General features: G+C 53.0%; 1 protein-coding gene across 3 annotated transcripts; it reads right to left on the bottom strand.

The window, feature by feature from the left end:
* Positions 1–635: 635 nt before the first annotated feature.
* ADGRD2 (adhesion G protein-coupled receptor D2) lies at positions 636–27,813 on the bottom strand. 3 transcript variants are annotated; one of them, XM_072025258.1, is made up of 26 exons: positions 27,225–27,808; positions 25,819–25,896; positions 25,669–25,732; positions 24,698–24,928; positions 23,303–23,956; positions 22,724–22,822; positions 22,151–22,236; positions 21,521–21,796; positions 20,183–20,294; positions 19,472–19,606; positions 19,216–19,336; positions 18,582–18,687; positions 18,252–18,307; positions 17,120–17,246; positions 16,904–17,007; positions 16,616–16,718; positions 15,971–16,124; positions 15,029–15,162; positions 14,274–14,389; positions 12,794–12,914; positions 8,449–8,490; positions 8,187–8,240; positions 7,735–7,876; positions 7,380–7,438; positions 4,797–4,827; positions 636–1,438 (listed from the first exon to the last, which is right to left on the bottom strand). In XM_072025258.1, the coding sequence occupies exons 2-26, from the start codon at positions 25,864–25,866 to the stop codon at positions 1,431–1,433; spliced, it is 3,183 nt and encodes a 1,060-aa protein (XP_071881359.1). In that variant the 5' UTR covers positions 25,867–25,896; positions 27,225–27,808; the 3' UTR covers positions 636–1,430. The 3 variants fall into 3 exon arrangements, with proteins under 3 accessions (XP_071881359.1, XP_071881358.1, XP_027326702.3); XM_072025257.1 differs by lacking the exon at positions 636–1,438 and adding an exon at positions 1,454–3,952 and having other exon boundaries at positions 27,225–27,813; XM_027470901.3 differs by lacking the exon at positions 636–1,438 and adding an exon at positions 1,455–3,908 and having other exon boundaries at positions 27,225–27,811.
* Positions 27,814–27,862: the final 49 nt, after the last annotated feature.

Here is a 27,862-nt window from a genome sequence, read left to right as displayed (position 1 = left end):
GCTGCCGCCTTCGGAGGGGACGGGGACACGGGTCCTGCGGGAGGGAGCCGCTGCTGTGGTTGAGCTGGAAGGCACGGGTACCTCAGGACTTGGTGCAAAGCGCTGCTGAGAATTGCCATAGCGACTCCGAGTGTGTTTTGCAAGTGAGCCCAGGGATGACAGCATTTAGGGAGCAAGGGGCACGTGCAGGATTCTCCATGTAGCTCTTGGTCTCACTGCAGCCGAGTGCCACTGGTGTGCCATGTACCGAGGGAGGGAGCAGAATCACAGAGGCAGAGCTGCCTGAAGGTGACCTGCATGGCACTGTCCCATGTGCTGGCTCCATGAGCCCCAGCAGCTCAGACACTGCTCTGCCAGGTGCCGGGCACCAGAAGCGATGGCTCTGCACTCAGACCTCGCTCTCGGCCAGCATAAAGCTGCTCTGAGGGCTGCAGTTTCCGACAGCAATTCAATCCATGCCAACCAGCACATGCTGTGCTGAGAGCAGGGAACACAGCGTAATGCAGCAGGCAGCACATGGGATCCGGAGGGGTCCAGGAACTGCCCCCCGCTGTACCCAGCCTCATAAAGCCACCACGGGCTGCTGTGCCTGGCCGCGAGACCATTCCCGTGGATAAAGCACAAGGAGAGAAGTCTGCCTTTAAAAATCAGCATTTACTGTCATCGTAATCAGCAAAAAAAAAAAACAACACATTTTATGTGCTCTAAACACTAGGAGAGTAACAGGACAAACAGTCCGATGCAGAGAACAGAGAGGGAGGGAGAGCATAACGCCAGCTGGAGCAGAGAGCAACGCCAGCCAGATGGGAAGCCCAGGGAGGAGCAGGGAGAGATTTTATTGTCCTAAACGCAGCAGAAGATGCTATTAAAGTCAGCTGGTTTAGAAAAGCATTGAAGCCAGCCGCTGTCTTCCTTGGTGCGTGTGCTTCCCGTGCAGCCCGTCCCCAGCCCTGCCCCTGCAGAGCACAGCCTGGGCAGGAGCAGGGCCGGGGAATGTGGTGTCCTCGTCTGCACGGGCACAGCCCCGGGCACAGCTTCCCACCACCGCCTCGTCCAAGCGAAACCAGCCCTGGTGGTGGCACAACCAACACAGGCAGCCGAGTGCTGGGCTTGGCCGCGCTGCCACGGGGACCCAAGGGCAAGCCACGCAGGCTGGGCAGCAGCCACAGCGGGTGATTGCAGGGTGCTCTGCACAGCCCTGGAGAGGTGCAGGGTGTCTTCGGCATCAGACGAAGCCCAGCGGCCCCGTGAGACCCCCCAGCTACCCCAGTCCTGCCTTGGCTTTGTCCGCACATGCTGCTAGGAAGAAGCACAGGGTTAACAGCTCTGCCTGGACGCGAGGCCCTCCACACGAAGCCAGCTCCTCTGCCCCGCCATCCTCCAGGCTGCTCGAAGGCCACCACAGCGTCGTGGCACCCAGAAACCGCCTCTCAGAAACCTAAAGCAAAAGAGAAATGGGCTCAGCTGTGCTGGCCAGCAGCGGGGCCAGGCTCCCTCCCAGGGCCACGGGCACCCACGGTTGTGATGTGGGGACAAAGCCCAGCCCGGCTCTGCCTTGGGTGGCTGCCCCGTCCAGGAGAGGCAGCCCAGGCCCCACCAGTGCTGCTCTGCCAGCCCCCAGCTCCCCTGGCCCTGGAGGGGTGTCGGGGACATGGCCCTGGGTCAGGGAGCTGCTGCAGTGGGCAGAGGCAGCTGCGAGGAGCCCCCCTTCCCTCATTCTGCTCAGGAATGAGCACACCGCACACACTGCCCAAGGCACTGCCAGGTCTGAGAGCTCTGAAGGGTGAGGTTTCGAGGAGATTTATTGAAAAATACCTACACTACCATGGAAGGGAGCACTGGTTCTGTACCGGCTGCGTTTCCTTCTGTCGGGGCATGAGGTGTCCTCTGCCCAGCGGGGAGGGATGCTGGATCCCACCACAGGGCAGCCCCGCGGGGCTGGCATTTCCCTGAGTGCCCATGTTCCTGACCGTCTTTGAAGCCCAGAAATTAATAATTTCCCTATTATTTTGAAAGAAACCCTACTGAACACGGTATTGCGAGAGTTGCAGAAATACTCAGTATTGATCACAGAAAGGCTGGGCCATGGAGACAAGATCCATGTTGCTATGTGTGGCTTAGCAACATATAAATGTATTCAAACAGAATAATGAAATTATCGTGGGGAAACAAAGAAGCCATCACTTGAAGAGATGGAGGATGTGGAGGCCTCTTGGAGCTCTTGTTCACCAAGACAAGGAAGACGGTACTTATTGTTTGTACAAATATGTGAACCCCCCCGGCCATCCCCTTCTTACATAATGGGTGTAATGAATCTGGGCAGAGTGCTCTGTGCAACGCGCATCTTTGTACAGCTGGGCTGGAGCTCATTACTGTGAAAAACGTGCGGCCTCTCCAAGAGAATTGAGTCCTTGGGGGGAGCCCGAATATTGGGGGTGGGAGGCGGGGGAGGGATGCAGGGGGCAGAGCACAGCCCTTGCCTGCCTCCTTGCCACAGTGATGCTGCCAAACTACTCATTTTTGTGTTTCTAAAACTGGCCTGGTATTTACGGGGTTTGATCTGCCTGCAAAGTGCTGCTGGGAGCCCGCTCCTGTCTCCACCAACGGCTGCCTCCTGCATTGGAGCAGCATTTGGGCAGCACCAGTTACGGCACTGGAGCAGGGCAGAGAGGAGCTGGACCCCACCCCAGACCTTGTGCAGGTTCCCTGAGAGATTCTGAGTGAATCCTGTATGCCCTGAGTTTCCCAGCCATGCTCCTCCAGCCCACGAGCTCTCCCCATGTGGGCAGCGGGGCGCGTGGCTTCTCTCCTGCATCTTCACATAACCTGCAGGTCTACTGCTGGTACTCTGATAATTTTCATTAGAGCTGGTTGGAAAGGTTAAAATTTGGGCAAAACACATCTCTTTTCATTAAACTATCTGGGCAGAAAACAAAACAGAAGAGGAGAAGCAGTGTCTGCTTTGAAATTATTTGTCTCTCCACCACCATCAAACACAGGTTTATGGCTTGCTTCCCCTGACGGCTGTTATTCCTAAGAGAGATGCAGCCTTTTGCTCTGTTGCACAAGCTGTGAAGACCCTGGGCAACGCTGACCTGCCCTGGGATCTTCCAGGCATTACCAGAGCTGGGCACTGCTGCCTTTTATTTTACTTTCTTTAACGGCTGGAAGCACTCGGCTTAGAGCCCTGTGCCTCGTGCAGTGCAGCACAGCCGCCCGCCAGCGCTGTGCTGAATGCTGGCTGGCGTGCACACAAGTGTGCAGAGGAGTGCTCTTCTGGCTCAAGGAGATCTTCTCAGTCACCCTCAGGCTGCACCCGTCACCCCCAGGTGCGAGCGGAGCTGCTCTCAGGCTAGCAGAGAGGGTGGGCAGGCACGTGCTGCCCTGCCCCAACCTACTGCTTCCACGGCTTTTGTGTGGCCTCCAGAGAGAGGGGAGGCAGCGAGCCCAGCCCTGCTGGTCCAGCAGTGGGGATCCAGGCACCCCCTGCGTGCCCCCAAACCATTGGGTTCTCCTAAACCCGCTGGAGAAGGCACAGCCACCTTGAAGGACTGGGGGCTCCCACCCTTCCTTCAGCAGGTGCAGTGCTCCTGAGGGCTTACCTGAGAATACAAAAACAAACTAAACAACCCACCTCTTTACACATCGGGAGTTTAATTACAATGCGGCTCCATTAATATACGCAGGAGCAGGTGAGGGTGAGCGTGTGGGGGACAGAGCACAAATGCCTGTGCTCAGGGTCCGTCTCGCTGAGCGTGACCCCGCTCCTGCGCCTGAAATGCCGCAGCACATTTATTCCTGGGTGCCACTGTTTCTGCCTCGCTCATGTGTCCAGTGTGGGGAGGAAAGCTGTAATGCTTCTGGGTGGCATCTTCTCGAAAACAGTCTAAGCATGCCCTGCTTAGACACTTAATGTGGAGCAAAATCAGAAACCTGCTAATGCACTGCATCCCTTGACAAAAGAAAATGTAACAATGCAGGAAAAATAATATCAGTCCATCCCCGCTGCGTCTTCGCTGCACTATCTGCTTGAGTGACCCCATCCAGCGACTGCACCGAGAGTGCTTGGAGTACTCATTGGTGATGGATTAAAAAAAAATACACCACAAACAACCAAAATATGCGACACCCATGCACAGGGGAGCTGGGGAGTTGGCCAAAGCCAGGCAGGGAAGGCAGGGAGGGAACAGGGCACTGCTGCTGTCGAGCAGAGCTCTGGGGCTTAGGAGGGATTTCTCTTTTGAATTCTACCCACCTCCACGGTGACATTGGCCTTTCTACAACCTGAAACAGAAGAAGCTAAATGGCTGCTTTTAAGCTCATAAATCCATCCCTGTCTGAACACCCCACCTTCCCCGGCTTCCCTTCTTTGGGAGAAAGTCACTTCTAACACCCGCCAGCACCTTCTGAGGCAGCTGCTGCTTTAAAATACCCCGTGGCAGCAGGGAGCTGTTGGGGCTCCTGAAAGCAGCCTGGTCCCTGCCAGGGCTGCCTGCCGTGCCCACTGCATCTCTGCTGCCTTCCAGAGCCTGCTGGGTGCTGTGGGGAGGCAGTACTGCAGGGCCTTCGTGCACCCACCTTTCACCTCCTGCTGCCGCCCTGTTCAGGGGGATGTGGATCCCTCAACAGCCTTGCCAGGACTGCAGCCACCAGGGCAGTTTGGAAATAAAACACTCCCTAAAGTCTTGGTAAAAATAACCCGCCCTCCACCCGCCGATCCACGCTCCATGATGCACCCAGAGAAAGCAGTATCAGCGGTAATAACAATTAAAGGAAATGAGGTAGGCAAATGTTACCTGAGGATTTGAATGCTGTCAGCTCTACGGCCTGAAAGAGGGGAGAACATTTGTTAGCAGAAGGCACAGGTCTGTGTGTTGGTGGCTGGAACCCTACGCCACCCCCCATGGGCACCAAGCAGCCTCGCTGCCCTTGGCCTCCAGCTGAGCTCCTGCAGAGGCAGGGACACAGAGCCTGCATCCCAGCCCTACAGAGATCCCAGGTGCTTTGCTTATTGCTGCTGCAACCCCCTGCTCCTCTCAGCCTGGGTGCCTGCTACAGACCGCAGCACAATCCAGGAGTGCAGCAGAGTGAACTTTCTGCCCGTGCTCTGGCAGAGAGACCACACGTAAACCTGCTCCGTGTGCCTAAGTGATGGTTAATGCTCTCCGAGGTGCGAAATTCCTGCTCCCAGCCCAACAGCAATAAATATCACCCAACAACATTTAAAAAAGCTGTAACACAAAGAACATCTTGTCTGTGTTTGTATCTTCACTCGCTCAGTGTTTTGTCATTTTAAGTGTTTTCAAACGTTTTTAAGTAGCATCTTCTCTTCATCCAAACCATTGTGCAGCTGCCAGTGACATCCTTAATTCACAGCTCCTCCAGCGAGTTACATGACTCATTTAGTCGGGGAGCAGAAAAACAGCGCTGACTTATATAACTAATGAGTGCAGAAAGCAGCGCCTGCCCTGCGGAGGGTAGCACCACCTGGGCACGGAGGCACCCACCGCCTCGCCGCCAAGGAGCCTGGCTCAGGACAGGGGCTCCCAGCACCATGGGGCTGCTCAGCATCGTGGGGTCACCTCAGCATCGTTGGGGGGCCCTGCAGGCCGCTGGGGTGCGGGTTGGCATGGGGACCAGCGCTGTGCCCGTCCTCACCCCTCGCAGACACAGGCACCAGCCCAGCCTTTTGAAGGCTGCTGAATGCATGTTCACTAGCAAGGAAACAAGTCCATTAAAAAAATAAATGTTTAAGCGGCAAAGATACAGTAAAGTCCTAAGTGACCCTCACGCGGAGGAAAGCGGCTTCTATCTTTGCCTGCTAGGAAATGCCATGGCCTTGGCATTTAGGAAATCTGCCTCCTAATGCTCCCTGCATTAGAAAACCCAGGCCTCTGGGCTAATCTCTTTAACCCACGTCTCGCATTTTGTGCCAGGGAGCTTAGTCCTGGTCCCAGTTTACACAGCAAGCACCTGGCTGGCTGAGAAAAGCATCACCTGCGGATCCTGGTCGGTGTTTAGCACAAGGCAGGAATAGCATTAACCACAATATAAATCAAGGGAGATGAAAATATGGATTTTATTGAGTGGCTTCAAAACGATATGCCAGCTATAGAAGTATTATCTATTGGATAAATAAGAGCTGTCTATGTGACACGGGTTTTCAAAGGATAAATATTAGAGAGGGAGAGAGAGATCCTTCAGTGAGAGACTTATATGAAAGTAGTGTTGGATTTTATTCTGAGGAAATTACAGCACTTGTATGTCAAGTGCACAAGGACTGATGATCATTTCAATAGTGGGAGATGGAAGTGGTATCAGAGTAGTCAAATTTAAATTGTTCTCCACTTTAGGCCATGCCTTGCTGAGCTCTACGTCAGACTCACTTCTGCTGGGGGAGCGAAATGGCTGCAGAACAATACCGGGCTGCCCTCCCTGGATGGATGCGGCTCAGCTGCTGCACAGCCAACAAGCCCCCGCTGCCCTTTTTAAACTTGCTGGCCCTGGGGGGAATCTCTTGCCATGAGCTGTACCGACTGCTGCTCGGTGCTTCGTGTACTCAAATTCACGAGCTCCTTCTGTTCATTGATATCCCCTGCCGTAAATCAGCCCCCAGCTGCGCCCTCCTCCTGGAGAGGAGCTGCAAGCCCTGGGTGCGGCAGGGAACAAAGCTGCGGCAGCGCTGGTTCCTGCAGCCAGGGGTGAGCTCTCTGCTTGGGAAGTGGCTGCACCAGGGGGTTCCTCCCTGCCTGCCCCCTTGCCAGCACTCTCCTGCTCTCCTGCATTGCCCTCAGCTGCCTGCCCTGCCCCAGACCAGCCCAAAAGGGCTCCCTGCCAGCCAGCCACCTCTCCTTCCCCTGAGCAGCATCCTATACTCAGCATCATCCTATGGCTTGATTACTAGAAATGGCAGTTCTGGGCATGAAGTCACATATCTTAAGTTATTTAAATGACTTAAATGAATATGCTACTAATAACCAGTACATATTTTAATAAGTGAGTGTGTCCAGGGTTCGTATCAAGACCTTTTTTTTTTTGTTTCAGTCCAGACAGACCACGTGTCTAGATTGATCCTCGGGAACAGGGCATCTACGCTGCGATAACACACTGCCTCTGGTCCATTACAAACATTTGGCAAGTGTTGTAACATCCTGGGACAGAGGGAATCATCGTTATCCTCGGTCTGCAAACAGGATGGATGAGTCAGACAGCTTCTGAGACTTGCTCAGCGTAAACCACTGAATTTGTGCCAGAGCTGGTAACACCACCAGGTGTTCCGAGGCCCAGCCCTTCGCTAGAACCGCTATATACCATTCCCACATAACTGCTATGCTCTGTATATGAGTGAAGGTGGTAGAATATCAGAAGACATTACATACCGGTCTCTCTGGTGACATAATTGATGAAATCCCCATGGGAATTTTGGCTCCAAAGTTGCCTAGGGGGGGAAAAAGCACAATGAGTTTGGAGACCAGAGAGCAGAAATATTCAAGCTTTACCAAGAACTCAGTGCTTTATGTCCCCTAAATATCTTCCACTGAAGCAAAGGGACCAACCAGGTTATCTGCGTAATTGCAAGTAAATCTTTTTACCCACAAACAGGTTGGAGCTTGCAATACCTTTCTTCCCAGAAGCTAAAAAAACTATTTCCTACTGCCTCTTTCACGCCTTGGGAACATTTTACTGTGGTCTCATCCCACAGCCTGGGCCAACAGCAGTGACAACCCTCTTTACCTTTGTTGGTGATGTTCTTCACTGGTGGATCTTTCTGCACAGGGCTCGACAAGGCACTCTCAGCTGCAGGACTCAGTTTCCCGGTCTCCCAGGAGGTTGTGTTTCTTGGACTTGATAAGTAGTTGATGGGATGAGAGCAGTTCTGTGGTGACAGGGAAGAGACACAGGACAGTGAAATCTGCAACCTGTCTTTGCTGGGCTCAGGTCCAACTTTGAAGACTGGTTTTATCTGCACTGCTGCCCCTGGCTTGCACTGTTCCCTGGGATGGGAGTCCAATCCCATCCCACCCTGGTACTGAAGGCTGCTTTCTAATCAGGGCAGATGATCTTTGGGTCTGCATTGTCCAACAGGACTGCAACGAAGGGATTCAGTCTCTGCCATTCTTCCTACACTGGACAAGTAGGGAGGAAAAATAAGCAAATGGGGGCTGCAAGGCTTCCTTGCAACTTACTGTGAATGAGAGTGCTTTCTTCTTGTCCTTCATCCTCTGGATGGCATTCCTCACCTGGAGCAAGGCAAGGACATTAGAGAAGGCCACAGCAACTCTTGCAGAGCAAGAGATCCTCCAGGAAGTCATGGAGAAAAAGCAATAGCTGTCCCAGAAGCACAGTCTGGGCTACGCTGCCTGTTTCATCTACAATCCCAGCTACCCCTTAACCCCTACTAAACACTTGCTCTGTAGTGACAGAGCCCCAGCCAGGGATATCTCTTACCTCGCTGTTATAGATTGCATAGACCAGGAATATATACAGGCCCTGAAAAGGAGAGAGCACAGGAAGTTAGAGATGTACAGCTGTTTGCCTGCTACTGTCCACAGGAGGAAATGAACTTGATGAGTATTAGAATAGGTGGCGACCTAAGGAGAAGAGGCACAGACGCTGGGCATGGCACAGCCAGGGGACAGCTGGGCTAGAGGGATGTTCCTTAAAATCAGACCTTTCCTCTCCCCCCATTTCAGCTCGGGAGCAGCACAGTTTGGGCACTCAGCAGAGGCTGCTCTGTCCCTCCCTCGTGTGACGGAGGGGGAGCTGGCATCTCCTGCACAGCCCCTCTGCTCCTCTCACCCCCATGCTCTCCCACACTCCTGTTCACCCATGCATGCAAAATCCCCCTCAAAACACCTCCTTCGGATCTCAGAGACAGAAACCACCAGGAATTTGTTGCAAGAGGAACCCAAATCCAGGAAGCAGCCCTCCCTTCCCGCTGAGCCCAGGGAGATGGGCTTGAGCCATCCTCCCTCAAAACACAGCATGATGCCATGGGCAGATCGGCTGTCCTACACAGTGACAGCCCACGGGGTGTTAGCAGGAAACTCCTAAACACGTTTAAGGGGTACAGATCCAGAGGCTTTGCCCAGCCTCAGCAAAGCTTTCCCCTTCCCAGACCAGGACCTCACAGCTCGGACAGCACAGCCGTGGCCACCCTCTCCCTTCCCACCAAACCAGTGCTCCTGCATGCAAATACTGGGGACTGGCACAAACGCTCTGCCACAGCCCAAAGCTCGGTCAGAGCCCACTGACCGCTCGCAGCTCACACAGGGTGTGCGATGGGCAGTGCTCTGGGCACAGCCCGCAGCGAGCACCACCTGGAGGCCACAGCCAGGGGCTAATTACAGCTCCAGACCAACAATTTTGGCCTTAAGGCAGCCCTATCTGGCCCACCAGATTTATGTTATATCTGTGGGGTGTTTGTTATCGCAGCTAGATAAATCAGCTGCAGCAAGAAAAGTAATCCATCTTGTCTTCAATGAGCCTTGCTCTTCATCTGCGAGCTCTTGGCAGGCGTAATGGTAGCAATACCCTGGCGCCGTGCCATGACCTGTCCTTCAGACAGCAATGCTGGTCACTCCTCCAGACCAGATTTCTGGTCGGGCTGCCAAGGCAGGTCTTCCTTGAAATAATCATTCTGTATGAAAGCGGGGTGGGGGAGGGAGCCGTGAGGTCGGCTGGGAGGAGAGCAAGGAAGGAGAGGAGGCCCAGCTGCAGCGGGCGGAAGCCGAGCCATGGCGCGGAGCGGTGCTGGAGGAGCTGCTCCTGCCCTGCTCCTGCCCCGCTCCTGCCCCGCTCCTGCCAGCTTCCAGTGCAAAGCAGGGCCACCATCCTCCTCGGGGACCTCCATCAAAAGTGGCACCAACTCCATTCAGGGAGGGGTTTGGGGACACCGAGCCAGCTGCACTCCCGCTGTTGGAGCCCAGTGAGGGCTCGGTGCATCACGTAGCCTGGGAAGGGAGGGGACAAACCCACATTTGTGGGCAAGCAGCCATCATTAGGAAATAACTACTCAGCACAGCCCTGTGCAATCCTCTAGACCTGTCCCAGAAGCTGCTGCAGCAGTAGGAGATATTTTAAATAGCTCTGAGTACAAAGACATCCAGCTGGAGGCCTGCCCCTGCGGTGCTGCTGCAGGCCCAGGCAGTGCAGAGCACCCGGGAGGCTGCAGCGGCGGGGCAGCAGCGTGTGTGTTCCACAGCTGAGCCACCAAAACTCCTCCGGCTGTCCCACCTCTACCAGACACAGCTGGCAGCCACCCAGGGGACCCGTCCCACTCTGTTGGCCTGGTTCGGGTGGGCCGAGCTGGCACTGTCCGCAGCTGACATCGGGGAGCCAGCTCTGCTGCTTGTGCTCCGATGGTGCCCATAGGTACCAAACCAAGGGTAATTAGTCAGTTTTTTTTTTTTTTGTTTGTTTGTTTTGTTTGTTTGTTTGTTTGTTTTTCATTTTCTGCAGCTGTCTCATGGGAATTTCAAAGCCCAATGCCTGCCAAGGCTTATCTGGACAAGACCAACAGGTGGTTTCACCTGTACTGGCAGAGGTGCTGAAGCCCTCTCAGTATCAGCAGAGCTGAGGAAGAAGGAGCCCTGGGGTGGCTCCAGTCCCCTCCAGTCACCCCTCATGCTGGTGACGGGGTGAGGGACTCATTTTGGTGGGGCTTTGGCAGCAGCACTGCAGCCTCCCCTGGCCCAGCACCATGCATCACTGCTTCTCACTGGGCTGAGTTCTTGTGCTGCCTGGCTGGAGAAGCAGTTGTCGTGTTTGGTGTCGACGCACAGAGTAACCTTGAAAACAGGCTTCAGTTTCCGCAGATAAACAGAAAGCAGTCAAACAAACAAACAACTTACAGCAGCAAAACTTTCCTGCACAACACCAGCACATAAAGAAGCACACTGGTCTTAAAGGAAATCCCAAGGTGATCTATAGAAGTTGTCCTCAATAGGACAGCCTGCAAAGGAGCTGAAATGTGGCGCTTTTATCCCTGCTTTCTCTCAACTCCACAGCTGCCCACCAGCATCACATTTTCTTTTCTAGGGTAATATTTAAATTGACATGCACTTAGCAATGAAGGAGCAAAAGGCAAACAAGCACAGCACATTCATGGGCAAACCCTTGACTGTTTGCCCACACAAGAGACAGGGCTCCTACCGAGTGTTAGGAGAAAGAAGGAAAACAAAAGAAGCAGTAACTTCGAAAGCAAGGGAAGAAAACAAATCCTGATCCATCCAGCAGCCCTGCTCCTCTCTCACCCCAGGTGGACATTGCTATGGTTTGTGAGATGGGGTCTCAGGAGACATCTCATCCAGAGGACACGTATGCATTTTAGAAATTATTTCTTGCCCTTCCAAAAAAAAACCCAAACATATGCCTCACATCCATGTTACAACCACCTGCATCATGCAGTCTCTCTGCTGTCATCAGTGATGAGTCAAAGGCTGAATGAACCATGGGAGATGCAGTCTGGGAAGTGACACTGTCAGGATAGCATCGTGAGGCATTAGCAGTCACCGAACCAGGGGACTTGTTGTGGGGTTCGGGGTTCTTCTCACCATTGCCAGGTGAACTGAGGCTGTATTTAAGTACAGTCAGCACAGGCTTCCTGCCACCCTGCTGGTATCCTTAATAGCAGAGACGTCCAGAGGCAGCCCTTTGGCCTTAGGATTTCCCCATCCAAGAGCTGACAGATGTGCATGAGCAGCACCCAGCCACTGGACCTGTGCCAGCCACAGGCAGAATGTGCCTTGGAGCAACCACACATCTTGTGCACATGGCGATAACGCTTGCCTTTCACCCTTGGAGATCTGGGCCAATGTTACACCGAAGCCTGCCAAGTATGCCAGAGGGAAGCACTGGAACTCTCCTGCTCCATGGACGAAAGCTTCTGCACTGGCCATTTTCTATTTCAGCCAAAAGAACAAGGGAGATGGGGCCGGAGAACTCTTTGAATCCCAGTGGCTTGGAGGATAGTGCCTGATTGCTCTCTTGAGCTGGATTGCCTGGAATAAGATTTGTCTTCAAGCACCTGGCAACGGACTTTGAAAAACGTGTCTGTGAATATCTGGTAGAAAAGCCCAGGACTGGCTGTGTGGGTACACCCAGATGGCTTTTTATTGGCGCTGTCTTAGCACCGGGCTGGACTGCATCCATGCATGTTCTTCTCTGCATGGCTCTCTGCTGATGGTAACTACCTGTCTGCAGATAAGTCTGCCTGGGGACATTTGTCTCTCCTGCAAATATCAGGAGCAGTGCTGTTTAGTGCTTCTCTAGCTCCATCTACAGCTGCTTCTCTCGAGGTTTGGAAGCTTTCACCAACCAGGTGGCTGATGCTTTGAATTGCAGGTGGCAAGCACAAGTTATGGGACTTCAGCAAGTCCTTACAACATTTTGTTGCCCCGTTTCCCTGAGTTTCACCTACTCTGAGGCCATGGGAACAGCTCTACCTCAGAGCTGAGCACTCCTGGCTGCTGTAACTATTACCATTTGCTCTCTTAACCACATACAGGCTGCTTAAAGTTTTAAGCTCTTTGAAGAAACCAGTAAAGTTGGAAGCAAATATTAAGTACTGCTTTACACATCAGGGCTACTTTCTGTCCTGCAGAGCTCCCTATCAATACAAATGTACTAACAACAGTGACTCTTACATATGCCAACATTCAGGAGTCACACCAGAAGACACAAGGCTGCCAAATATTCCTAACTAGCAGGAGAGATGGGTTACACTGAAGCGCAAGGAGCTCCAGGTAGGTGCCTGGCTGTGAGGCGAGAATCCCGATGGCACAGGACTCACCTGGAGGGAGTTGAGCACGATGAAGACATAGGCCCAGACAATGCTGAGGTGGACAAGGACCCCACACACCCACGTCAGCCCCAGCACGGGCAGCAGCACCAAGATGGGCTTGGCTGTGGCCCTGTCACAAAGAAGAGCTCAGAGTTACTCGAGCACATTTCCAAGCTGAAATGCTTCGTGCTGGCACCCCACCAGCACCCCTCTCCCAGCTGCCACAAGGGTCTTGGCCGTGCCCTGCACGCTTGAGACCAACACCTCCTGGCAAGGTGCCCCAGCCTGCCAAGTGTCCTCCCTGGCCCTGCAACCACTGCCAGGGGCTCGCTGCCATCCGCCTGGGGATCTGCACGAGGCTGCAGAGCACTGCATGGTTTGGAGAGCTCTGCTCTGCACTTTGCAGGTTTGAAGACAGCTTTCCTTGTCTCCATGTGGGAAACGGCTCTGTGCCCCCGGCAAGTGCCTACCAGACAGTGTGTTGTGCAAGCGGCACCCAACAGGGCAGCTGTGAAACAAACTCCTTTGCAAACAAAATTAGAGGAGAAAAAACAAACGCTTCACCTCCCGGCCCCCCGTGTGCTAGCCCTGCTCTTTTTTTATCACTGGGAGTTAGCAAGAAGGGAGCTCTTTGACGTCATTAGCCATGAGAAGGCAGCTATTTCCCCCGAGTCGCTGCTACGAGCAGGGCTTCTGCAATTGTTTTATTAGCATATGGATGTCACCCTGCCCTCCTGCATTGCCCTATCTTTCTGCTTCTGTAAATTTGGGAAAATTTATTTATGATAGAGGGGAACAATGCGTGTCTAGCAGGGGTATCCGGCGCCAGCTAACAACAATAAAAATTCACAGAGGATGATAAAGTAGTGACTCAAGCAGCAGTTTTTTAGAGGTCTCCCTACATTAACTGATTAGAGAAGTCCATGCTGCTTCTCCTTCCCCATGTATGTAACCCCCACCAGGGCTCCTTTTGATCCACCAAGTCCCAAACGCATACAGAAAACGCTTCTTATTATGGTAAACAGCCTGACCGCCCCGCACTTGGTTCATCCGCCATCCTTCTGATGGGCATGCAGAAGCTCTAAGTAAGGGGTGAGTTTGACCTGCAGCGCTCTGTGAAGTGGAGAGGACTCACTTCTGTGGCTCAGATCTCTAGAAAATTCCAGGAGACTGGGCACCTAATGTCCTTTGGTTCCTGGAAATGCCCCAGATCTCCACCTCACTTCCCTACGCTTCTATTTTACAGGATGTCTGTGCGCCAGCCAACAAGCTGCTTGGGAGCACAGAGGCCTAATGTCCTCAGTGGTGTAGTTGTTCCAGTAGAGTCTGCCTTTGGGTGATGCACAGGCACTGTGGAGGAGAAAATCTTTTCTGTCCTGACTGCTTTTCATTGCACTCCCCAAGGCAAAGATGCTCAGCTTAACAGCAATTCCACCATTTCACGCCCAGACCAGCCAGTGCGGGGATACCCAGCTGCTGCCCTGCTCACCAAATCTGTGTTCCGATCTGGTTCTCCAGGCTGCTGTTGGGTGTCAGCATCTTCGATCTCCTGCGAGCGCTGGACACGGTCACCATCACCACCCGGAAAAGCACAAAAGTATTCACCTGTCAGAAAAGAGCCAGCGGACCCCATGAGCTTCTGTGAGCTTCAGCATGGTGAGCCTTTTCTGCTGGGAAGTCAATAACTAGTTTCAGAACATAGGGAGAACATATCACTCCTGACAAAGCTTTAAGTAAAATACTTTATAGAGCTATCAGCACAAGTATCAAATCTATAAAACATCTCAAAACCTCTCCCACAGAATGTATTGTTGAGTGTCAGCTCTAGCCCCCTTAAACACTGCACCTTTTTCTGCTACTGTGCTGTTTTGGAGTGATACTGATCCTACCCCAGGGAGGTAGCTGTTCCCGTATCACAAGCACACCTTCAGTTAAGGCAATGTCACAGTCAACCTACACATTCACCTACATTCCTAGCCCAACAGCCAATACAAGAACAGGGCAGCAAAATTTTCTTAAAACACATTTTTTTCTATCAAAAAGTTGCTTTGGTTAAAAAGATTTAATTGCGTTGTGTCAGCATGTATGAAGTGTAACAAAAATTCCCCCACACAAGCAGTGAGGACAATGGGGCCAGCGAGCAAGCACCTTAGCTACAGAAGTGCTGCCACCGCTGACCCTGCGATGCTTTCCCAAAAGCAGACACGCGGGAATCACACCTTGCAGGAAGGTTTCGGCACTTACTGCCAGGATGAAGAGAACCGGCCCGACAAAGGCCCAGATGACGTTGGTCTGAACGTTCAGCCAACAGCGGCTGTCTGCCATGTACTTGTCAAAGGAAGTCGCAAGGGTCACAGCCACGATAACGGCTGGAAGGCCTGCAACACACACACAAAAGGAAATCAGAACCCAGGAAAAGCAGGAATGACCCAGGCAGGTCGGCTGTGCTCTATACAATTGCTTCAACCCCCCCCCGACCAGACACGTTGCAGAATGAGGCAGCTCAGCCTCTTAAACCCCATGTGCAACATCAATTTACTGCAGCCAAAATCTGTCCCAGCTCTATGGGACCAGATTTATGTGCTGTCAGCATCATGCTCTTAGGCATAAAGCATTGCAAGTCCTGAGCCCTGATCAAAGCAATTGACTCCTCACAATGCTATTTTAACAATCAAAGACATAAAACATTGCAAAATACTGGGACCAGTTGTCCACCATCCAACTAGGTATGTGTTTTGCAAGGAGCAAAAGAGGCCTGACCTAAAGAGGCTCCTCTGATATAAAACGCTGCTTATTCCAATGAGTTCTATGTCCCCAAAGGACTCACTCAGAATAAAGGCTGCTCAGTTGACATATTTATACGTTAATTACTACCACAGTAGTAATTCTCTCCAAGAACAAGATCTTACCATAAACTTCCTCCTCCAGTTCTTTGAATTGAACACTTTGTTTTAGAAAAAATAATGGAAATATTTTTTAACTTACACTGTAAGACTGGCAATTTGACATAAAAGGGTAAAAAAGCCCCTACAGAACAGTGGCATCTGACTCTCACTGAATCAAACCAAACATTTGTCTGACTCAGCAGCGCTATCGGGGGAATCTCTCCTAGCAAAACTTTTGCTAAAGAAAAAAATTGACACATTTTTTGTTTTGAGTTCCCAATGCAGAGGAAGCTGTAGATACCCCAGCCTGTCAAATAGTAGAACTTCATTCTCCTGTCTTCACTCATGTTGACTGCTACCACTTTGCTCCACAGGAGAAGCCCTTCTACCAGCATCCACGAAAAGGCTGCCATGAAGAAGAGATGAAGGAAGGCAGTGACCATGAAACACACCACCTGCAGAGAAGAGAAATCGCATGCTGTTACAGGAAGGGCAGTGCTCTGGAATCTTCTCAGAGCGTGGTCAGGGAGCAGACAGGAACCTGCAAACTGTGCTGCAGGGTGGGCCAGAATGTATTTAGACATCTGCAAGCACCAGGAAGAGTCCTTAAAATTGTAACACATGAACTGGCCAGCTTATTTCTGTGCGACCATCTGAAGCCATAGGAGAGGGAACTGACAGCATTTTTTTCTGCAGTTCTTGGATTTTCCCTGCAGGTCTCTCATCTCGAAACTGCTTGATCCAGCCCCAGGATACAGAAGTGGACACAGAACAGGACAGAACTGTATGTTGTTCTGTAACTGCTTACATTTACAAGTTACTTAAAGTTACAGGTAATTAACAAAATGTTATTAGAAGGAATTAAACTTCTGTTCTGTTTGCTCTTACAATAACACTTAGCAGAAGTGGTCCTGCGGGGTAAACGGGATGGTTTTAGTGAGCGTACCTGGTTGGTCTTGGCCAGTTCACTGAACATGAGCAGAGCTTCTGCTGCAGCTAAGGCAAAGATCAGGTTCTTGTGCACAGTTGTTCGCTCACTCTTGGGGACACTGAGGAAGGAGACACGAAGCCCTCAGCTGCAGTCACCTTAAGGGGTGTACAAGTTCTGACTAGTGCTTACTGGGCAGCTTCTTCCCACCCACCTACATAACCGTACCTTGTTTCTGTCCTTGTTTGGAAGCAAAATGTCAAACAAAAATACAGAGAAGGCATCAAGTGTCTCAAACTTCCTTACCCAACTGCCAAGAATAAAATAAAGGTAACAATCAGGGCACAGAAGGAAACTCCACATCCAATAAAAGTCAAGGTCTGCAGTGTGATCTCCTCCTTGGTGGTCCTCTGCTCCAAACACGAAGCAACAAAAGACACAAAACCCCCACGAATTAGCCACATGCTGCGTGCAGTTCTTGCACCCACCCCACAGAGCAGCAGAGAAAGGCTGCTCACTTACCGGCATCTCGTACACTTGCAGCAGCACCGCGAAGTTTGTGGTGTGGTTGCAGAAACAGACAGTGGAGTCCGGGAGAGAAGTCACCACAGAGCAGCCAGCTGTCGACCACATCCCGCCAGCATCTGGGCTAACATGCAGCAAGAGACAAAGAAACAGGTGGAAATTGCCATCCACAAGATGCAAAGACACAGTCCTAAGGGGAGTTCATTGTCCCAGAAGAAATAGAACTGAAATGAGGAAGAAGAGGATGTCAGAGACAGGTCTTCATGTGGACTTTGTTTTGGTCTGTGTCTCAGCACATCTACCTTATCCATCAGGCATGCACAAGAAAACAGATCTAGCATCAATGTGTGTATTAAAAAGTACATTTCAGCTATCACTGGTTTAAACAAAGCTCAGTAACTGCACAGTTCCACCAGAGTCTTGATTTCCAAGGCAGGACAGCCTGCCTGCAGCCAGCCAGCTGCTTGGTGCTGCCCAGGCAGCTAGCAAAGCTCCAGATTTGAATTTCCTATGCAGGGACCAAGGCTGGACTAGTTCAGCTTGTTCTCTCTGGGCAGCACTGAGTGTGTGGTACCAAGGGAAGATCAAATTCAGACCAGGGCTGGTGGAACTGTTAGTGCAGCAAGCAGCTGCCTCCAAAAACACATTCTGCTCACCTTCCTCAAATGCAGCCGTGCTTATTACAAGACTGTGACTCCAAAGAGGTCTTTTGCAGTTGAATGACTTAATTACAAATCCATAATATATCACAGTCTCGGTGCTCTCACTGTGGTGACATTCAGCAAAAACACGTCTCAATGCCAAGCAGTATTTATGAGGCATGGGAGCCCTGAGTGTTTGTTGTGCTATATATCTTGGCCCAGCCCTTCTTTGTTGCAGGCGACAATCACAATTAACAGGCTTTCCATTTTAGTTGTACATACTTCATTAAAGGTCACTTGCTTTTGAGTGACTTTTCCAAAGGAAATCTTCCCAGGAGAGAGCTCTGTTCCATCAGATGGAGGATGTCAGCATGCAAAGCATGCAAAGAATTACAGGTACCTACTTTTGCCATTATATTTATATTTTGTTTGGTTTACAGTGGAAATAAAAGCTCATAAATCTGGGGACCCGAAGAGAAACAAGGCACCTGAGGCTGACGTTCCAGAAGGCACAGATGGGCCCCAGCAGCTTATCGGGCAGATCCTGCAGGAGAGATGGACAAGAGGAGGTTATGCAGCCCCACACACACATCACACAGACATCGCTCCCTGGGCTGTAGCAGAACATGGGCTGTCAGCCCCAGACAGTGCCTCCCCGGGGAAACAGGAGTCAGGGTGAGAGCCAGGCACGGGACACACGTTAGCCCAAGAGCTTGGGAGGCCTTGGGCAAAGTCTTGGCAGGGCTTGGGGGGTTTGGGCTTTGCCGCCGGCCTGGGAGGGGGCTCCCCGGGGTTCCCCAGCCCCCTTGCCCGGGTACCTTGATGCGGTGCTGCAGGCGGTAGCGCACAGAGGTGCTTATCTCCTGGTCGTCGCTGAGCAGAGTGGACGAAATGACGGCGGTGCCCACCGCGGTGCGCAGGGACCTGCGAGGCAAAGCGTGCTGCTCGGGGACCCCCCATCCTGCTCGGGGGCAGGACCGCACCGGGCACACACGGGGCAGGCGGGGAGCTCCAGGGACACTGCCCCGGGGGCACGGGGCAGGGGAGACCCCCGAGCACCGGGCGAGCAGCGCTGTGCGGGCGGCCACCCCCACCTAGCGGGCACGGGGCGCAGCGGGGCTCTGCTGCTCGGCTCCTGCTGCTCGGCTCCTGCTGCCGTCGGTTCTGCCCGGCCGGGGCCCCGCTGCAGCCCCCCGCAGCCCCCTGCTCGCCCCCGGGACACGGCAGAGCCCAGCACAGCACCGCCCGGGGTGCCCGGGTCTCTGCTTGCACAGGGCACCGACCGCTGAGCCCCCCGCTGCTGTTCTGCCACCCCGGGGAGCAGGGGGCAAAGGGAAATGGGGTGGGATGGAGCAGGGTGGAGGTGACCCCAGAGCGGAGGCACTGAGAGGCTCAGCATGGACCCCGAAATGAACCCCCCAGCCCTAGGCACGGGGGTTCTGCTTCACTCACTTCTGTCCTCTGTCAGAGGCAGCCACGTCCTGGGAGGCTGTGGTGCTGCCGTGGTCGGTCAGGCAGTGCTGGAGGGAGCCGTAGCCAAACCACATGTTCTTCACCATGACCCTGTGGAGACCTGGGCAGAGAGAGCCCTGTGGGACGGGTGCAAGCACTCCTCCGGGCTCCAGCGGGCACGGTGGGGACCCTTCCTCCCAGTAAAGGTGCTGAGGAAGTGCCACAGGGACAACCAGGGACAGGCTTCGCAGCCTACCTTTGGCTTTCAGCCTTTGCATCTCTTCCTCGGGGACTTCGATGTAGTCAGGCCTGTCTTTTTCGGGGCTGTGGATCAGGTATGCCTCACTGCTCAGCTCCGGCCTGCTCAGTTCCAGCTTCCTCACCTCCATCCCTGTGGCAGGGGCAAGATCAGGTACTGAAGCAGGGTTCAGCCTTGCTCCAGGGCTATTGCACTGCACAGTGCCACCAGGACATTACAACCCCAGCCACGACAGAAGCAGCAGATAGATCCCTTTCATCTGCATCTGGGCTCAGTTTGTCTCTTGTACCCAAAGGTTTCTTACAGTCCTTTTAACCCACTTGTTTTCTCACAGTGGTCCAAGTTCTGCTCTTACAGATAAAAACCTGCGGAAGTGGACTGAGGGGAACACAGCAGGTGCTTCCCCTCCATCCCGATACAGAAGAAAAGGATGCCTGGTAGGCAGCCAGTGATGCCATGTGCTGAACAGAAAGGAGCTGGGATCTGTCCAACATGAGCCATCACTGACTCAGGCACACCCAGGAGAGAAATCCTGAACTAAAAGGGGGGTTGGAGAGGTGCCGCCCGCACTGTGACACTTCTGCACGAAGGAAAGGGGGAGGAGGCCGTAAGGGTTAGCAAGGGATGAGCTGGAAACCAGGCGGGATGACTAAGCTGGGTCCCTGCGAAACACCTGCCTCTGCCCTGCCGTTCACCAGGGCCACTCACCAACATTTCTGTGCTGAATTGTGATCTTCGTCCTCCCTGCGGTCAGCAGCGGGGCTAGGAGTGACACCATTCTGTCACAGAGCTCAACAACAGCCATAGGCCCTCTGATAACCTGGAAACGTGCAGAGAACAAGAGGAGTCAGCACCTGTACTGCCAACTCACACTGCTCACAGCCCACAGGAGTTTTCTTATATGCTTAACGTTCAGTAGAAAAACATGTTGGGACTCAGTCCTTTTGCTTTGTCTTTCTCTGTCTTATTCAAAGAAAAATGTTCCCAGTTCCTTCAGCAGCAATGGAGAGACTGTCAAAAAGGGAAACTTGACGGTCTTTATGAACAGTCATTAAAATAACAAGCAAATAAATAAATAAACAAGCTTCTGGGAAAAAAAAAATAGGCCCGACTCCTGATTTTTGTAAAGCTGTAGAACAACCTGGAAAAGGTTTCCCTGCTGGAGGTGCAGCAGGTGACTGGCCCAATCACTCCAGGTGCTGTGTGTGCTGGGCAGCACAGGTGCCAGTGCTGTACACAACACAGCTATGAGAACCTCCTGGAAACAAAACAAATCCCTTCTTCTGCAGATACACCTCCTGCACCAGCTAATCTGAGCCAAGGCTGTTTTTATGCCATCATCAGGAAGCTGTGAGTAATTGTGGCCACAGAGACCACAATTACTTAGCTTAGCGACTCTAAGCGACGAGGTAAACTCAGAACTATTCAGCATCCTTTCATCTCTGGAGGTCCCTGGCTCAGTTCCTGGAGTGCTGGCCAGGCCAGACTCTGTCACACTTTTCCCAGAGACAGGTGGGGAGTTTGGGTTGTACAAAAGACATAAAAGACCCATGTGAGAAGGGAAGAAGGCAGTGGGGAAAATCCTGACGGGGGTGGGATAATGAAAATTCCTCACATAAAGCCTGATGGTGTTTTGAACAGCGTGGGGTCTGATGACAGACAACTTCTTGGCAGCCCACCTACATAAAATGCAACAAACAGGAAATGAAGGGCATTGCCCTGCCATGGGATGTGGGAGCAAGGAATCTACTAAGCAACAGGGATCTGCAGACTGTGTGCAGTCCTGCAAACCCAGGCTCACAAAGTGGAGAAGCTCAAAGAAAGCGGAGATGACCATGGGAGCCAGCCCTTCCCTGAGCTGATAAAACGGCTCCGTACCCATGCTCACTGCAAATACTCGAGCTTCAGAATACGGCCAGAAAGGCTACATGGACCATGCAAGGAGAGGTCTTCACCCTGTGGCTGTGGTGTAGGCCAAGGAGCTGCACACACAGCAAGATGAACCGACGTGGCACAGGGCTGGCCAGGCTGCTGGTGCCGTGTTACCTGGCTGACTGATGACCACGTTTCAATATTGTGCTCTTCCAGGATGAACTCGGTCACTTCCACATAGTATTGGCTCAGTTCCAACATCTTTAGCTCCTCTCCCTCCTGGACTTCCACATTGGAAACTTGCTTTAGTAACAGAAGCACCGCGAGCAGGTCCGAGGGCTTCACCGGTGCCTCTCCTTCCCTCAGAACAGCCGCCAGGACATCAAGAGTGCCAAGGGCAACGGAGAGGTTCATGTCTCGGACATCACTGCTGAAGATGTTCTCGGGGATCTGACACGGAAAATATATTTTAAGTCAGTGTATAGCCATGATCTCTACCTGTTCATCAGCTATGTGGTGTGCTGGGGACCCTGAGCGAGGCCCTGCTCGGTGCTCTGCAGACACCTGCCCGGGCAGCCTGCCTTCAGGGGAAGACCTGCCCGGACATCCTGAACTTCTTGTCCAGCCTCAGTCTCGGTGATAACCCAAGGCCACACTCTCCAACAGCATCCCAGAAGAGGCCACAGGCATAATTTCTGGCAAAGTGACATCAAACGCCAGCAGAAGCCAGCAAGCCCACCCCGACAGCTCCCGCTGCTGCCAGCGCCCCGGGGCAGCCAGCTGCTTCCCTGGGCCTGCACTCACCACAGTCCTGTCTGCAAGCGCGTTCACACGGCTGACAAGCGAGTGGCTGGATTCCAGCTGAGCTTTTTTCAGTTGCCAATATGCATCTGGGAATAAAACAAAAGCATATCTATGGCTGTGGTGTCTAGCAGCATGGTTAACATATGCCCTGTTCAAAGCCTTCAGAATGCTCCTCAGATGCTGAGTGAGTTTATAGGACAGTCGGGACAAGGAGACCTCACAGCTGTGTTTTATTTCTAGTACAAGATCGCATCTGGAGAGACAATCCAACACTTCTTCTCTGCCTCCTCCCCATGTCGCCCTGCCAGTGAGTTTAGAGGTGCCTGGACTGGGAGGCGCCCTGCAGCATCGCATCCAGGAGCCATGCGGTGTCTACAAGCACAGCTTCACCAGGGAGTAACAAAATAACCCACCAGAGCACAGACAAATGAAGCAGTGGCTGCTACAGCACATTTTGCATGCCATCTCTTCAGAGCAGACACCAGGCCGCCCCGACACTGACTGTGATCCCAGCTAGGACCCCAGGAGTGAATGCTGTGGAACCAACGAGTAAATAAATAACAGATGCTGTACCCTTTCTGTAGCGACAGATAAAAGGCAAAGACTGCAAACAAGGCGTGTAGCGGAATCCACTGCTGCCAACTTCAAAAACTCGGCATTCCTCAACAGGCCCTGTGGAAACACACAAAGAGAAGGCCCGCCATTCCCCAGGGACACGCCGTGCCCAAGCAGGTCTCGTTTCCTGCAAGCAGCCCACGAACTCTGCTGAGGACAAAAGCTGCAGACTGCTCCGTAAGCAGCCCCGCTGCTCGGTCAGAGCAGAGCTTGCGCTGGGCTCTGACTGCCTCCAACATCCAGGAATACACCGGAGGAGGTGGCAATGCCAGGTCCTGAGCTCGTGTTTTATCAGCATCGCCAAGCTGACCTGGCTGAGAGGCAGCATCTGCCTCCCAGCTGGGCACGGAAGCTTTGGGTGTGCAAAACCCAGGGAGCAGCATCACTGACAAGTAAGGCATTTCTCCTGGTAGAAGAGACAGTCTCACTAGCCCCACAGCTCCCTCGCTGAGGATGGGACTTGTTGCTTGGGCCATCCCTGCGTGCAGACCTCCCACCACAGAAGGGAGCCGCAGCAGCAATAGGAATGGGACTTACCTGGGCAAAGAAACTGTGCGGTCACCTGCTGGACGGTGCTCTCAACCTCCAGAGCATTTGAGCTCCACCCAAACACAAGCTCTTGTTCTACCATCCAGCATGACCGAACTTTCTCAATCTGCTCTGCGCTCAGGACTTTCTGCCAGATGTGCAAGTCTGTGATGTTCCCACTGAAGGATTCTTTAGCCCTGAAGGTGCCCCCCAAGGAATCCTGATCCTGACCGATTATGAAAGTGCCCTGGCTGTAGATGGCCTGGGGGGCAGCCAGCCCTGCAGCACACAGACCGCTGGCAGACGCCCGCCTTTTGCCATCGGCGTAGATGGCCCAGGTCCCATTTTCCTGCTGCCAGGTCACACAGAAGTGATGCCACTGTCCATCAGCACGGAACACAGGCAGGTATGGGGAATGGTGCCCGTGGACAATGAGAGCAAATCGGACAAAACCTTCCTCGTCGACAAAGCCACGGAGCTGGAATTCATTAATAAAAGCTGGCACGGCGTAGGAGAAGATGGTGGCGATCTCCTGGGTTCTGGTGTCCCACTGGAGGTGGGCACAGGCTGTGACAGCAGGCAGTTCTGGGAAGTCAGAAAGCACCTTCACGTATTTCGTGTCTGTTTTGTCTTTGAACACCAGGACTGGTACAACATGGTCTCCTAGAAGGAGAAATTTCAGCCAGCATAAAGAAGAAGCATGGCCAAAGCTTGCTCCTCTTCCACTGCAATAAAACTATCCTTTTCACTGGACTGCTACCCGAGCTAAGGACTCACAGCCCCTGCACATGAGAACATCCTGCGTGTATGCAGCAAGGCTTCAGCTTCCCCTGTGCCTGGAGGGAATCAGGAAGGCAGGAAAGCCAAGGTTGCATTATTACAGCAAGTATAATTTCCAGAAATGTAGGTTTCTAGTAAACAGGACTGCGAACAATGAATCCGGAAGGAACTGCATGTCCCCAAGCATCCCATGCTATAGCAACCAGGAGCACAGTCAAACAGGACCTTTGAGGCATCTGCCATGCAGAGCCTTGCTACTGGGGAACCCCATTCTCCTGGTCCTGTCTCTGCAGGACCATCACTGCTCTGCAGACCTGAAGACCACAAATGGCAAGGCTGAGCAAAGTCAGAGCTGTTTTACAGGGAGATGGCACAGGATGGAGCAGATGAGCCCCTTTGCAACTCCCTTTGGTTGCAGTGCATTGTGAAATCCTGACAGTGGCTGGGCTGCTGGTGTACCGGGTCACTGGTGGCCCTGCTGCCAGCCCCCGCTTGTGACGGGAGGCATCACCACAGTGACAATAAAAAACAACTGGCAACCTTTCCAGACAGATTACTTTTCCAGGATGAAGAAGATCCAGCAGTGAGCATGTCTCCAAGTAGTCCACACCCACTTATACTCACGTCTCCGTTTGGGCTTGTGCAGGACACCATCCCTGTCGTTCAGCCAGAGGGAACCTTTGATGTGGTGGGACTGCAGCAGCTGGCTGAAGGAAGCTTGCTCGCTGTCAGGGGGTTCAAAAAGCAACTGGGCAAAGCGCTGGTCACAGTATCTGTCTGCATGCCACCAGTCCAAAGCAGTGGCCACATATTCGTACATGTGTCTTGAGGTCTCTATCGTGACAGGAGCAAAGCCTGAAGAAAGACACACACAGCATAGAGCATGTACCTCGGGCAACACCCAGCCTGCAGGACACACAGCAATTTCCAGAAAGCAGCACTTCACTTCAGCTCTTGGGCTGCATTTACAAACCCTCTGCACCCCGGGGGAGAGGAAAGCAAGTGCTCGTTTCTGTGTTCAGCCCCTGGGATGTTCAGTGGGCACAGCGTGACAGAAATGTCCAGACTATCTTGGAACGAAAATACGGAACATCCGTGGGTCTGCTCACAAACTGAATCCCTGGCCTGGGGCTGCAGCTCAGCCAGACACCCAAAACCATGCCAAACTCCAAAGAAAAAGCTCACTGTGGTATGCCCAGGGATTGCCCTTAGGGTAGTTTGTTCAAAGCAGGTATGGACAAGCAAATTTTTTTTTTTTTAATTTCCATTCCCCACTCTTACCAGCTTCTACATTTGCAGATACAACTTGCAAGCACAAAATGATCTCTGGTTTGTAGCTACAGCAGAAAGAGAAGCAGCTGGGCAGTACTCTCCTGATTTTAGACAGTAAGTTCATCGTTAACCAAGCAAGAAGTTATAGTACAGATAAAACTTCAGCCACAAAAAATGAGATTAGAAAAAGTTTCTTCACTTTTGCTCCTGCAGTGAGACACCCTTCTATGCATTGTTTCTCTGTGCTAAATATGCTTGTAAAAACAATATAGATTAAAACCAATATAGACTAAAAATACAGAAGAGCCGATAAGAACACTAACCTTTAGAAGTCTGATTCTCAGCAGGGGCTGCAAAGACTAAGAAACTCCTGGACAGACTACCAACCTGTTGGAGAAGACATTTTTAACACTCATACAAAGTATTAATATTATCTGAAATATTCAAATTATTAAAATTGCTGTAAAACTCACCAGAAAGCTGAAGAACCAAGAATCAGATCTTGAGTCTCTCCTAAACATGCTGACCAACTGGTAAGCTTTCACCCCTTGCTAGAATAAACAAAATATTACTAGAGATGCACTGCAGAGACAGAAACATTCTGCAGAAAGCCAGCCCTCAGAGCAAAGCTGCTTTCCTCATTAAGTCTGAAACCAAAAATGAGAAAAGGGCTCTCTGAATCACCTGTCCTGGCTATTATCCTCAGTTCTTAAAGAACTGGAGGTCTCGTGTAACATTTGTTTCCAGGATACAGAATAACTAATCATAAAACATATATGGATGAGTGATATTAATAGGCAAGTTAGCCTCTTTATCTGCATTAGCTAAATAAAAGAGCCGTCATAAATTTCAGCGTTAAACAGTGCCAAGTCGTGGGTAGCTTTTCTCATTTCTCTTAAAGTCCAAGGGAACACAGCACCAGCAGAGGTCCTGCGGACCAGTAAGCCCAGCATGCCCGGTCAGAGCCCGAGCACACTGCCCAGCAGCACGCAGCCAGCTGCAGAGCTGTGCCAGGCCGGGGCAATGGCACCCAGCAGGCAGAGAGCCGGGGGTACAGCCATGTACGAGTTGGTGGGGACGTCGATAAGGATATGTAAAGAGACATGGAAACTGGCAATGTGCTCTCCAGTGCAAACAAGTCCTCAAGCTGTCTCTCAGCAGTGACACTGCTGGCTGCGGGAAGTCCCTGTGCTCTCAGTGGGACTCCTGAGCTGTGCGCACCATAAAAGTGCCTCCCAAAGCACTGGGTGCTAAGGGGCTAAGGAGATGGGTTCTGAAGCCCTGACTCAAAAGACGTTCTCAGATGGGTCTTTCAAAGCTCAGCAGCGAATTACGAAGAGTGAACACAGCTCCAGGTCCTTGGGGGAGTGCTCGGCTCCCACCCTCCCGGCTGCTGCCTGCAGGGAGCCGGCAGAAGGCACCGGGGGCAGCCGGGCGGGCGCTTCTCGGCGGGGCTGAGCCCCAGGGGCAGGGAATGGGGCCGGGGCCGGGCATTGGGGCAGGGGGAGCAGCCAGCAGCCTGGGAATGCAGGCGGGCGTGCTGCGGGAGCCGGCCAGCTCCGGCAGAGCCGTTTCGGGGGACGAGCCGCCAGCCGGGCGGGCTGCGGGGCAAAGCTCCGGCGGGGACACCGCGCCACGCATCCCGCATCCCAGATCTCACATCCCACATCCCACACCCCAGATCTCACATCCCGCATCCCAAATCTCACATCCCGCATCCCAAATCTCACATCCCGCATCCCGCATCCCAGATTTCACATCCCGCATCCCAAATCTCACATCCCAAATCTCACACCCCGCATCCCACATCCCGCATCCCAAATCTCACATCCCACATCCCGCATCCCGCATCCCTCTCCCCGCACCCCGCGCTCCGCACCCCGCTTCGCCGCCGGTCTCCTCCGCTCCGCTCCGCGACTCCCCCGCCCCGGCACCCGCTGGGCCGGGCACCCCCAGGGCCGGGGGCGGCCGGCGGGGCTGGAGGCCGGGGCCCCCTCCAGGGGCCGGCAGCGCTCCCCGCCCCGGGGCTGAGCCCGGCGCCCCTTCGCTTCGTCGCTTGGGCTCTGCAGCGACCGCGCTCGGCTCCCGCTCCTCCCTCCCGGCGAATGCTTGAATCACGCCACGGATTCACGGGCAACTGGCTTTTGTTCTGCGGGGTCTTCGTCCGGGAATGAAGGCAATTATCGCATCCCGGCGCCTCTGCTCGCTGCAATAAATCTCCCTCCGAAGAATGGACCTTGGAGGCAGCTGCTCGGGGCTGCTTGGTGACCGCCGCCAGCTGGGGGGCGGCCCTGGCGCACTCGCAGAGCTCGGGGTTCGCCAAGCGCTGGGGCAGCTCCCGGCCGGGCCCTGCAGCTCCCTGCACTTCTGCCAAAACCGGGTCCTACCTCGCTGCGTGATGGGGGAGCAAAGGGTACGGGCAGAGCCCAAGCGTAGACCAAGGATCTTCAGATGAAAAAAGTGCAAAGTATCTCTCGAACTTACAGCTGGGTTAGGTTTGGTAAGATTTAGAGTTAC

Source organism: Anas platyrhynchos, chromosome 18 (assembly GCF_047663525.1).
Source record: "Anas platyrhynchos isolate ZD024472 breed Pekin duck chromosome 18, IASCAAS_PekinDuck_T2T, whole genome shotgun sequence".
NCBI lineage: Eukaryota > Metazoa > Chordata > Aves > Anseriformes > Anatidae > Anas > Anas platyrhynchos.
This window is presented reverse-complemented; position numbering and strand designations above follow the sequence as displayed.